The sequence below is a fragment of the Platalea leucorodia genome, assembly GCF_965183815.1.
Source record: "Platalea leucorodia genome assembly, chromosome: 5".
NCBI classification, from domain to species: Eukaryota; Metazoa; Chordata; class Aves; order Pelecaniformes; family Threskiornithidae; genus Platalea; species Platalea leucorodia.
In genome coordinates this window covers 36,895,935-36,908,349 of record NC_138827.1, presented here as the reverse complement: position 1 = coordinate 36,908,349, position 12,415 = coordinate 36,895,935, and the positions used below count along the sequence as shown (strand labels likewise).

Genomic DNA, 12,415 nt, shown 5'->3' with positions numbered 1-12,415 from the left:
ACATGGGAATAAGTAAAACCAGAAAATGGTCTTTTAAAAAAAAAAAAAATTACAAATCTGAAGTAGAATAACTGTCCTATATAAAGTACAAAAGGCTTTCTTTTGACTGATTTTTTTTTTTTTTTCAGCGCGTTGTTCGGTTTTCCAAAATACGATCACAACCTTCAATGGAGTTGAATTTAACTATTCAATGCCTGCAAATTGCTACCATGTCTTGGTGCAGGACTGTAGTCCAGAACTGAAATTCCTGGTGATGATGAAAAGACTTGAAGAGTCTGCTGACCTCACAGCAATAAATGTCAGACTTGCCAGCCAGTAAGTAACTGCAAACTTAATGACAAACAGATGTCAAGCTGAATAGTCTACATATGTGAAGACCAGATTTTTAGGGTAGATTGGTGCTAGCATAAGACTCGTGCAACAATTACTGATGTCAATGGAAAGATTTCTGGAAGTGTCAGCGGGATTTGGGACTGTGTCTTTCAACAGTGCTTCTGAAATATATCTGAGCTTCACAGTAACCTAAGGTCTTTACTACCCAAAGTTCTTCATTAATGTGTTAGCATTTAACCATCTCATTTTGGTTCTTAGTAATTAGGTAGACACATAAACTATAAATCCAAAAGGGACTATTTTAGTCATTTAGTCTGGCCTCCTACACTAAGCTAATAACCAGAACTAATTAGCACCCACAATCACCTCAGCAGAGATGTTCAGAAGTGGACACAGCTAAAAAGGGAATTACTTATCCCAGATTAGAGGCACTCTCTTATGTCATCCCTTAGTTGGTGCATAATGTTCTCATCTATTTGAAATTAAGGCACACTTTGTTTCACCTTGGAGCAATCACCTCTGCCATCATAGGTTCTTCTTTAAAAGTGTAGTCTGATACTCTAAGTTATATGGGATTATGCATAGCCAAATCATTGTAGGGAGTATTTTTCAAAGCACATGAATAGGCTTTGATCTGTAAGGTTTCATTACAAGTAATTATTTATTTCTGAAAATTGTGTGCCTGATTGTGCCATAATGTTAGAGACACAGAGAGAAACTAGTATTCCCTGCACCTGTTTTGTGGAAGAAGAGAAAGATGCTTGTATATTATTTATAGACCGTATCTTTTGTGATAAAGACATTCCTCGTCACTGTATCATTCCCTATCATTTCATACAACTGTATGGATGTGCTTTTGATGTGCTTGAGCTTCACATTTCTTCATTAGAGCAAACACTGCTCTGAATACTACAATACACAGACTATTCAGGCTGTAAGAGAACCGCCGTAGGGAATCCAATCTTCCTTTGAAATGTAAAGCACCTTCAATTTACGCGAACGTAATAGCAATTTATTGTTCCGCAGCAAGGGTCCCTTTAGCCTGGTGTCTTCCTGACTGAACCGTGGCCACAAGCAGACGCTCAGAGATGAGTAAAGCCAGGGAAAGGTGTACTGTGAGCACTCCTCCTGGCACACCTTCCTGGGCTCTCTCAGTCTTCCTCCCAAAGGGTACCAGGTGATTCATGCCAGAATGATATGAGCATCCTGCAGCGTTGGTTCTACCAGGACAAGAAATTGTGAGCTGAGTAGGGGGAAGGAAAAGCATTTGTTTATACTCATTTCCTTTACTTAAAGTGAGGTTGACATCTATGTTTCCAATGGACTCATCCAGTTGAAGATTAATGGTGTTCAAGCCCCAACAGATTTTCCATACACATCTAATTCTGGTAAGAGACTCATCTTCATTTCACTTATCTTTTCTGATCTTTTGAAGAAGGAGAGGATGTGATCCTGCAAACACCTCTCAAGATAAGGATCACCCTAATTTGAGAAACAATTAGGTGATTTTAACATACCTTCATGCTAGCTTTCATAGGGGGTGTCAAGAAAGATGAGCAAAGAAAGAGATGCTGATCCTGTGTATCTTTGCACAAACCAAATAATGCAGGGCTGTGGTACCTCGTGCTGATCACAGAGACCCACAGAACAAGCATCTCGATGTCCCCTGGCCATGGCCACCCTTGTCACAGGTCTTCGGCTTGTTCCAGGGCAGGGAGAAGTATGGTCTTTCTCATTTCCCCCACCTCTTTCAAGATACATCAGAGCCTGCATTAAGTCCCCAGGAATTTAACAAGTCGTTCAGGTTGGACCCTAAAACAATAACTTCCTTTTAAAAGAAATCCCTTTTTGCTTTTTTGTTGCAGATGCAAGCATGCTGATCAGCAGCGAAAAGGAAGGCCTGTCACTAAAAGCCCCGGATTATGGCATAGATAAACTATATTATGATGGGCATAGACTTGAGGTATTTTTTAAAATGATTTTCAGTAGTTTTATTTTTAGAAGAAAAACATTTAAGTGCATCTTTTCTTTATTTCCACAAAGATTCAGGTTGCTTTCTGGATGGCTGGAAAAACATGTGGTATTTGTGGAAAATACGATGCTGAGAAGGAAAGGGAATATCAAATGCCCAGTGGATATTTAGCTAAAGATGCAGTGAGTTTTGGTCAGTCCTGGATCATCTCAGAAGACCCCTGTGCTGGAGGTACTAAGATTCTAACATATATTAGTGTCATTGCCTTTGACTAATTAATTAGTCACATGAATAGAATCATATTATTTTTTCACTATTTTTGTGATTAGTGGCCATAGACTAAAAAAAAATCTGGTTTTCCTGGGTTTGGTAGCTCACTGCAAGTTCTGGTTTTGTTGCATTTTTATATCAACTTCTTATGCACAATGTAGTTACCTGAAGTTCGTGTGTTCCAGATAATATCACAAACTTGAAATTCCCTAAGATGATAGGTTAGTGTGAAAAGTAGGCAGTTTGATTGTTGACAAAAGACATTTTATGTCGTCCTTAATAGTTTCATTCTTTATTTTCATTCTGTTATTTGCAGGCTTTTAGTTTCCCAGAAAAAACTTCAAAATCTAGCCCTGGCTATCAAACTCGAGGGCATTTGAGGTGGGAAATACCTCTTTTAATTTCCTCAGGCTGAAGATGAACTTAATCTGAAACCTTCAGGCTGGGAATGATTGTTCTTATCATCCAGGTCCTATATAATATTGATAACATCAGGGTGCAACACAATTTGTGTGGAACCCAACCCTCTGAGCACATGGTGGCATTTTTGGAATATATTCTCAGATCAAGCTCCCCTGGGGAGCCTGGTCCAGGAAAGCTTGGATCACAGAGGCTTAAGAACCAAGCTACTCAGCCATGGCAAGGCAGGTGTGATGCTAGGCACAGTGCAGAAGTGGATAGACGGATGTCTAGGAGCCACTAGTGCCCCAAAATGAAGTGATGTCATAGTTTGGGTAAAGTTGAGTGTCCGTTGACCAAGGTTTTCACATGTATCTTTTCGGATTTGGACACCTGTGTCCCACCTAGATCCTATTTGGTAAGCCTGCGTCCTTGGGACTGTGCCCCACATGCCTGATTTTCTCACAGCCTAAGCCACTGACAGGAAATCGACTCATTTCAATCAGATTAGTTTCACGTAGCTTATGTCACTTGGTTCATCCATTCATCTTAGCTGTTGCTAATTCTACAAATTCAGTCCAAAACGTTACTTATATAAATTCTGTAGGTGCTTTAACAGAATTCATGTTTTACAGCTTGTAAGCTGCAGCGCAAATTTGTCAAAATTGAGAAGCCAGTTGCATTTGAGAAGGTGGCAGCAAAATGCTTCTCCGTGGAGCCAGTTCTACGCTGCGTAGAAGGCTGTTCAGCAACCAGGACTCTTCCCGTCTCCGTGGGCTTCCACTGTGTACCAGCTGGTGAGTCTGCAGGACGGGTACTTGTGCACAACGCAACCGGTACGTCCGACTGTGATTCTGTGAAAACCGTGAGGTTGGTCGAACTAACACGTGAGTACCTCGATGTATAAAAAACCCCTCACACGACCTCTTTTTCCTCTTTTCTCATTCACAGACTCCGCTCTCAACCTGGAAGGCCAGATCAGGCTAGACCAGAAATCCGAGGACGTCGTGAGCACGGTTTCTGCTCATACGGCATGCTCCTGTCACCGACAGTCGTGCCCGGCGTGACGCCCCGTCCCACGGGACCCACTCGTTCCTCGGTGTCAGCGTCAGCCCTGACGCCCTGCGACCCTGCGCGCGCGGCTGGTTTGGACAGCCAGGATGTGGCCCTGTCCCCTTCAGGAGACCGTTCTTCTCTAGTTATTTTGAGATCTTGAAAATAATTCCGGACACCCTTCGCCGGGTTTGATCTTTTAATAAACCCTTGCTCTGTAAAAGCGGTCGGTCAAGATCATTTCTCTCTGAACCAGCCGTTCCCTGAAGCCGGGCCGCCCAGGCGCCTGCCCGGCCGCCCGCGGCCACACCACCGGCAAGGCTGCGGCCCGTCCCTCACGCCGGGAGGCCGCCCCGGCCTCACCCCCGCCCCTCGGCGGGGAACGCAACGCCGCCTCCCCGGGGCTCGCCCCCGCCGCCCGCGGGGCGGAGCTGCGCGGCCGGGCCGGCACCCAGCGCGGCCCGCCCGCCGGCCCCGCGCCGGAAGGGAGAGCCGCCATGGGGCGGCCGTGGGCCCGCTGGCTGCCGCCGCTCGGCCTCCTGCAGCTGCTGGGCGGCCTGGCCGCCGGTGCCTGCCCCTGCCAGGACCCGCGGCTCTGCCAGCCCGTCACGGGCACCCGCGGCTTCGAGGTGCGCGTCCCCCGGCGGCTGCGGGCCCCCCAGCCCGGCCCGGCGGCTCTGGGTCCCGGGAGAGGCGCGGCGCTGCCGGCCGGCGGGGAAGGCCGGTGCCGGGGCGGCCTGGGCGGCTAGGAGCGCGTTACCCAGACCGTGCGCCGCTGCCTTGTTTTAATTGCCTGCGTGAGAGTCGAACAGATTTTTAAAAAAATAGGTGCATGTGATTTAATGTCAGAGTTGTGATGAGTCTGGGTTTGCAGGCGGCTGTCCCCGCTGCAGGGGTGGGCCTTGCACACAGCTGCTGTCAACCGCGACCCTTCCCGGCCCGGGTGCTGGGCGCCGGTGCAGGCTGGCGGGGTGCGAGCTGGTTTCCAGAGACACAAGTCACGTCCCTTTTTAAGAGGCACGCAGAAAATAATCGTCGTGCTGAGAAGTGTTTGGAGCTAATAAGGGTGCTTTCTACCCCTTTTCCAGGTCTTTGTGTTCGATGTGGGAAAGGAAACCTGGAAGTCCTACAACTGGTCAAAAATTACAACTGTGGCAGCTTTTGGAAAGTACGATCCTGAGCTCATGTGCTATGCTCACTCTAAAGGCTCCAGGATAGTACTGAAAGGTTGGTTACGTTGCGAAAATGTGGGTATTTATGTGATGATACATGAATAAGAACATAATGTACGTAGGGCTATAATACCTTGACATTTCACATTCGCTTGTATGCAGAGTATTAAAAATCAGTAAGAGGATTAATTAATAAGGGGATAATGCACACAGGACTATAATACCTTGATTTTGCACGTGCTGGTATGCAGGGTATTAAAAAGAAAACCAGCAGTGTCTTCTCGCACAGTAATAACAAAACCATTCCAGTGTCATCTAAATAAGAGTTCTTTAACAGTGAACATCATAGCTATGGAGGAACAGGGAGGAAAGGAAAAGCCTGTAGAAGACATTTATTTGGGTCTGTATTCTGGATGTGATGCGCAGTACCAAAAGACAGAGTAAGGGAAGGGATTTTAAGTAATTGTTAGTACTTTTCACTAAAATCAATGCCGCTGTATTAGGAAGTGGTTGAGTTTTAAAACATGAATACTTGGGAACTGTGTGCAGGTACGAAGGCTGATTAGAAGGACAAAGTCCATTACAGCTTATATGATGTAATCAAGTTTTGGCTCTGTTGAGGCAAAAATGGAATCCAAGACCACAATGTGGAAAGCAACAATAAACATAAAAGTATGTTTGTCTAAACAGTAAGACACGGTCCCTCTGGCTCCATGAAAATACTGAAAGTACATTGATTTCAAGAAAGGAAACTTACAGTGGCTAATGGAATATTAAGCAGAAGTAAGGAGATTAAAATTACAGAAAAAAATCCGAAAGGAACTTAATTTTAAATACCGCTGTTTCAAAGAAACTTGGTAATCTCTTCTGGGGTGGGTTCTCAAAATTATGCTTGGGAAAAAAGTTAATTCCTTTGTATTTTACCAGTATGGGTGTGGGGATTTTTTATTTTGTGGTTATGTTTGTTGGTTTAGTAAAGACAAACCTTTCCTCCTTACTATTACTGTGGTGCAAATACGTGTTAACTCTTGAAGGCCTCTTGTCTAGGTGATGTACCTCTTAAGGAAATTGTTGATCCTGCTAAAAGAGCGGCATGGATATCCCAACAGGTGGACCTTGCAAAACAACAGTATATGGATGGAATTAACATAGATATAGAGCAAGAAGTTAACGAAACCTCCCCTGAGTATTATGCATTAACAGAGCTTGTTAAGGAAACTACAGATGCTTTTCACAGAGAAATACCAGGATCACAGGTAATAATAATAATGTACTTTATACAAACATTACCTTTATGAAAGGCAAGGAGTTTTGAGAATGCTGTTTAGCATATGAATATGAAAAAAATTATGCAGATCTAAAGCATGATATTCTCATGAATGGTTAATTATGAATGTTAGCTATGATATGCCATCAAAAGAATCACTCTTTTTGACCTGTATGAATTTAAATGGAAAAACGGCTTCACTGAGATTTGTAGATACAATGTTACTGCCTTGTGTGAGCTGGCCGTTATTCGTAGGGCTTAATGAATCTTTGAAAGTAGGGCAAATACAGCCTTCTGGTGGAAAAGCTAGACAATGTTTTGGCAAACCCATCGCTGAAGTTTTAAGGATTTGCATCATGCTTCATATTTTTGATCAGATGGTTTTCACGTTACATTTTAATTTCTTTGGTGTTTTGAATTCACTAATGGGGCACTCACTGTTTATTATCTAATGCTTGTTTTATCAGCTGAGCAGCTTCTCCTGGAGTTCATTAGTATCACCGTGTGTTAAACACTGTGCGACATTTCGGAAATACAGGTTTTAGAAGCTACAGCTTTTTTTAAAGAGAAAACTGGGGGGCCTACGTGCCACACATGATACTGACTTGTGCATTTTTCCGCCAGGTAACATTTGATGTGGCTTGGTCTCCAGCATGCATAGATAAAAGGTGCTACAACTACACTGGGATTGCAGATGCCTGTGACTTCTTATTTGTGATGTCATATGACGAACAGAGCCAGATCTGGACAGACTGTATTGCAAAAGCCAATGCTCCTTATTTGCAGACTTTAGAAGGTGAGGACAAAATGCCCGCCCAGGAGTCAGAACATTTCCATTTGTTCACATGGATAGACAGAAAAGATTGCCTTTTCTTAGACAAGTTTTTTGGTTGTATTAAGGCTTTCAAGTGTGCTCAAATATGTGTTGTCCTAATGTGAAAATAGTATCTCAGATCCTTACGACACTATGGATAGACCGTTAGCAGTTGTGTGTTGTTACTTGTAAAGTAGTTGTCTAGCCCTCACGACTGTGAAGAACACTTTTAGAATGACAAACGGCAGCCAAAGCAATGGTGTCTGCCTGGGCTTGCAAAGAACCTGCAACATTTGTCTCTTATCCTTGTGAACTGCTGCTCTGGGCAGCTGGTTTTAAGCGTGAGCAACTAGAGCAGTTATTAGGATCTGAATAGAGCAAGCGTAGGCATATGCAGGTGGCAGGTAGAGAAGAGCTTGCACCTTAGCCTCTGTCAGGGGATCATGCAAGTCCTGTGTTGGCTCTGGCTCTAGATTAGTTGTAAGACTAAAAAGCATGGGAAAATGCAATAATGCATCCTAATTTTTATTTCCTTCAAAACTAGGATATGAAGACTACATTACTATGGGTATTGATCCTAAGAAGCTTGTGATGGGTGTCCCCTGGTATGGCTATGACTATGTCTGCCAAAACCTATCGGAGGTAAGATGAAGATTATTCATTTGCAATTGTACTGTTATTTTTTTCCTTGGAAAGAGACAGCTGGATTTTGGTGATGCTGTTTTTGGATGAGGAAATACTGTGGTCTGATGGATAAGAGCATAAAGCTGGGACTCGAGACAGAGACTTTTGCTTGGCTGATAACTGATGAGCAGTGTGTTACCAAACAAGGCATTTTCTCTCTCCCTAGACAACCTGAACCCCACGATACCCACATGCCATGTTTGACTAAGGAGCTGGAGATGTTATCTGTATGAGAAGAGATGATGTCCGAAGGCACTACAACACTTGTATCTGCCTTCTCAACACAGTCACTAAGCTCACTGCTTAAAGACTAGGTGCAACAAACCATAGCAAACCTATGACTGTTAAAGTATAGCAGTTTATGGCTAAACCATGGAGTCTCAAACAACGTTATACTTATGAAAAATGTAAGAATTAATTAAAAGTGGAAAAGATAAGGCAACTGTATAAATTGAATGATGTCCATCCAATCCCGTATTACTACGGAGTAAACAAAATTTAACTGTTTTAATTTACTTCTGTGTACAAGTAGTGTGTCTGCCACAGATACTTGAAGATTTGGGATTTTTGAGACCCCAGTGTCTTTTGTGACTTCGTTCTTGGCTGTACTGCTATTTTGGAGTTCAATAAATCTATGTAGCATGAAACTCATGCCTTCTGCTTTTTTTCAGGATCACGTTTGTTCCCTTTCCAAAGTACCTTTCCGTGGGGCTCCTTGCAGTGATGCTGCGGGACGTCAGGTCCCCTATGGAGAAATAATGAAGCAGGTGAACAGTTCTCTTTCAGGGGTGCTGTGGGATGAGGTACAGGAATCTCCATTTTACGAATACAAGGTAAGTGTCTCTTTATAAGACACCATGTTGTGGAGTAAACGTTCATGAACCATAGTTCTTTGATTATAAAGTTTTCAGGGTTAAATTCTTCCATTTGTGTTTTCTACTTCTTTTTTTCATGTAGTAAAGGATGGCTGGATTTCCATATCTTGAGTCTGAAAGAGGGGTGCAGTGACTGAAGGCTACAGGAGTAATAAAGATCTTTATTACTCTGCAGTTTTTTTCGAGAGATTGTATCATGTCAAAAAGGACGTTTTGGCACAAAATCCTATAGCTCCATTCTTCACTGTTATAGTTACTTTTATGAGTTGACCACCGATTTAAACGAAAGCAGATTCTGAAATGCTCTGAAGTTTTCCTAACCCCCTGGCTTGCATGCACGTTCTCTTCTGCATTTGGTTTCTACATAGCCATAGTGAAAGAGTCCATGAATGATTGTGCTTACATGAACACCACAGTGTATGCATTCTGTCTTGTCTCTTTAGACATAATTAAGTTTCACATGCAGATTATTAAAACTGTTTGTTACTGAAAAAAGCACTTAATCTCTAACTAAATTCACCTGTTAGGTTAGATAGTGTATCTGAGATTTTAGCTGTATTTTAAAAAGTTATTAAAATACAAATTAGCTAAGTCATTTAATCTAAATTCAGTTAAAATTTATCACTATTTTATAACTTAGATTCTACAAGTAAAAAATAGCCAAGTATTTGACTTAAAATTTTTAATTGTCCTGTGTGAAAAATAATTTATAAATCAGAAAAGTATCATTATGTAAATCTACACAGCTTTTAGATCTGCGTTTTTAATTGTACTTTTTCACTGCATTCAACAGAAAATGTTTCAGAACTTGATGAACTTTAATGTATCATGTTTATATAGATAGGTGGATACTGACGCTAGTGTTTAAATGTTTTTCTAGGATTCTCTTGGTCACTTCCACCAAGTATGGTATGATGACCCTCGCAGCATCTCTCTGAAAGCAGCATACGTGAAGAAACGAGGCTTAAGGGGCATTGGCATGTGGAATGGAAATAGTCTTGACTATTCCAGGGAAGCTGTAGCGGAACAACAAACTGAAGCAATGTGGCAAGCCCTGACATCACAAGACCCTTGATTTAGAATGATGAAAAATGCTTTGTTATTATGGCTTATACTACCATGGATTTTGACTTTCTATAAATATACCATGATTACAAAAACTTTGAGAACTAGCCAAATTCATCTTGTTATTTGTATGCAAAGCCATATTTTCATTCTTCAGAAAGTTCCAATGTTGCTTTAGCAGCATTTTTTAAAAAAAAATTTTTTTAAATTAAAATTTTTTAAAAAAAATGCTCATCTTTTTCATTTTTCACTACTACTGTAAGTAGGTTGAAGTTTGAACCGAGTGTGTATCAGGTAACAAGTAAGACGAAGTGGATTTACAGGAGCAACCTGATAATGGTCCTCTGCTACGGCTGCCTGGTGCAGCAGGTATTCATTCTGGGGCCACATGGTGCAGTCACAGCTTTCTGACTTCCCACCCCAACCTGTTTTTTAGCTAAGTCACTCTTGAATCAGATTAAACGCAGAACACTGGAGAGACAGATTGTTGCTTACATTGCAACTTGGTGAAACCAAGTTTGGTTGCTCTTCTAGAGATTAAAATATTTTATAGATTGAAGAAATTAAGTAACACGAAGCACTTGCCATTAAGATTTTTATCAGACTTGTTGTTAGAAAGGAATATTCAATAATATCCAGTTTCACTGTGTTTATTATGTGTCACGTAAATTCCTCAGTTTCAAAGTTGGACCTTATCTTGAAGAGGGAACATTAATATGGAGAGGACCTGGATGATGTTTTCTTCCATTTTAAACTTCTTTTCTTCCTGAAAATGAGAACTCAGAAGCTTATTTAATGAACTGCATAAGTATTTTTCCACACACTTTAAGATTCGTTCAGTAGCCTGTTGTTTGTTTTTATGTGGTGATGTCTCTGAGATAATATGAGGTTCTGTTTTCTTTCTAGTTCATATTTTTTCCTAAAATAATTTGCCTAGAGAAATTGCGTAACTTTTTAAAATATGTGTAGTCATGGAAAGATCGACTGGTGTTTACAGGATTTTTTTTGTTAAATAAAATGCTGTCTGTCTTCACTCAGGTTGGTAAACAGTGTCTGTTTATGCTTTACTTGTTCCACAGCTTACAGCCCACACTGCTTTTCTGCTTCTCAGAATGGTTTCACAACCAGATTAAAGTGCAGCTGTGCCCTGCTTAAGTGACTCCATTAATCAAACAATTTATTTAATTAGATATATGTAGTCAGTTGTGGGGTGTTTTTTTTGTTTGGTTTGGTTTGGTTTTTTCCCCCTTGCCAAATAGTTACTGGGAAAACACCACAGAATAGCAGCACGACCATAATGGCTACTGAGGAGAAGACTAGAAGACTTCATATGAGTGTCTGACTGCTTGATACTACAGGTGGTGGCAAGCAGAAGGTGAAGCCTACTACTCTCACATTAAAAAAAAAATCCCTTGGAAAATCAGAGGGCTCTACACTAGAACTCTGGTCTGTAGGTTTTAGGAGAAACTGATATATTTATTTAACCTATAGATACTTAAGAATTTATATTACTATTTATATTCTTATGCTAAAATACTGTGAGATATTTGTGAAATTGAGAGGTCTTCCAGAGTGGATAATCTGAGCTACAAAATCCTAACTAACTGAAGGGCAGAGGACTTTATAATAAAACTCTCCTTCCTGTAGCAGTCAAAAATCATGAGTTGATATTTTTTATTTTTTAATTTGGATTCAAATTTTCCAGCAGCTAGTTGCCTGCTCCTGTGGCTTAAATAAGAGATGATTCTGAAATACAGAATGTAGGATTCAATTCTGAATTGAGCAAAAGTGGTTGCAGTTTTAATAATTAATGTAATACTTTCGCACTAAAATCTTTGTTAAATCCTATCTTTAAGAAAATAAATTGGATAATGGGTGGTTTGACTCAAGACATTTGGAAGTTAGTCCTTTTGAGAGTTGCATAATTTTATCATATTACTGATTTCCCATGAGTGTTGCACTTCCAGTAATAAATACAGCCTTGTCAGCTTTTTAGCTGACATTCACTGCTAGCATGTTACTGTTCTGCTTAATGTAATAACATCTGGAGCTGCAAAGAAGCAAATGGGAGAGCTAGAAAAAAATTGCTATCAAGAAGAGGTTTCTGATTACTCTTTCAGAGAATTGTTATCTAAGCACATGCATGAGCTTGACTTTAAAGAAAAACAGTATGCAAAACTGCAAGTAGGACTAAGATCATCATTACAGCTTGTCCAAGACAAAGCTTGCATCTTCCACTAACTATAGAAAAAGGTTAATGTCCATATGGTTTCCCTAATAAGAGAGGGAATAAAAACAGCTAGATAGGAAATAAGGTGAGATTATCTGCAATTTTGTTCATACTTCATAGTAATATGGTAATTATACATTGGTAATTTATAGATAGGCATACTTATAATGACAAAAATATACTTCAGTAAATAGCTAAATAAAGGATTACTGTTGCTGCAGTTATAGTGAAAATGTATTTTAATCATTTTCCAAAAATTAAATGCGTATGCCTGAAAATAA

At 40.8% G+C, this 12,415-nt stretch overlaps 2 protein-coding genes across 2 annotated transcripts in view; both read left to right on the top strand.

Annotated features, from left to right (window-relative positions):
* Window positions 1-4,041, top strand: part of LOC309591757 (vitellogenin-2-like) — a gene marked incomplete at both ends in the record, with an annotated part of 51,509 nt that extends 47,468 nt beyond the window's left edge. Inside the window, 6 exons of the mRNA XM_082314511.1 lie at window positions 129-315; window positions 1,630-1,721; window positions 2,199-2,296; window positions 2,377-2,536; window positions 3,610-3,771; window positions 3,926-4,041. Coding sequence (XP_082170637.1) covers window positions 129-315; window positions 1,630-1,721; window positions 2,199-2,296; window positions 2,377-2,536; window positions 3,610-3,771; window positions 3,926-4,041 — 815 coding nt within the window. The remainder of the gene's footprint in view (window positions 1-128; window positions 316-1,629; window positions 1,722-2,198; window positions 2,297-2,376; window positions 2,537-3,609; window positions 3,772-3,925) is intronic.
* A 483-nt stretch (window positions 4,042-4,524) lies between these two features.
* CTBS (chitobiase) lies at window positions 4,525-10,883 on the top strand (the record flags this gene model as incomplete). The annotated part of the gene is made up of 7 exons (XM_082313222.1): window positions 4,525-4,656; window positions 5,116-5,254; window positions 6,247-6,455; window positions 7,091-7,262; window positions 7,825-7,922; window positions 8,636-8,797; window positions 9,720-10,883. The coding sequence occupies 7 exons, from the start codon at window positions 4,525-4,527 to the stop codon at window positions 9,912-9,914; spliced, it is 1,107 nt and encodes a 368-aa protein (XP_082169348.1). The 3' UTR covers window positions 9,915-10,883.
* Window positions 10,884-12,415: the final 1,532 nt, after the last annotated feature.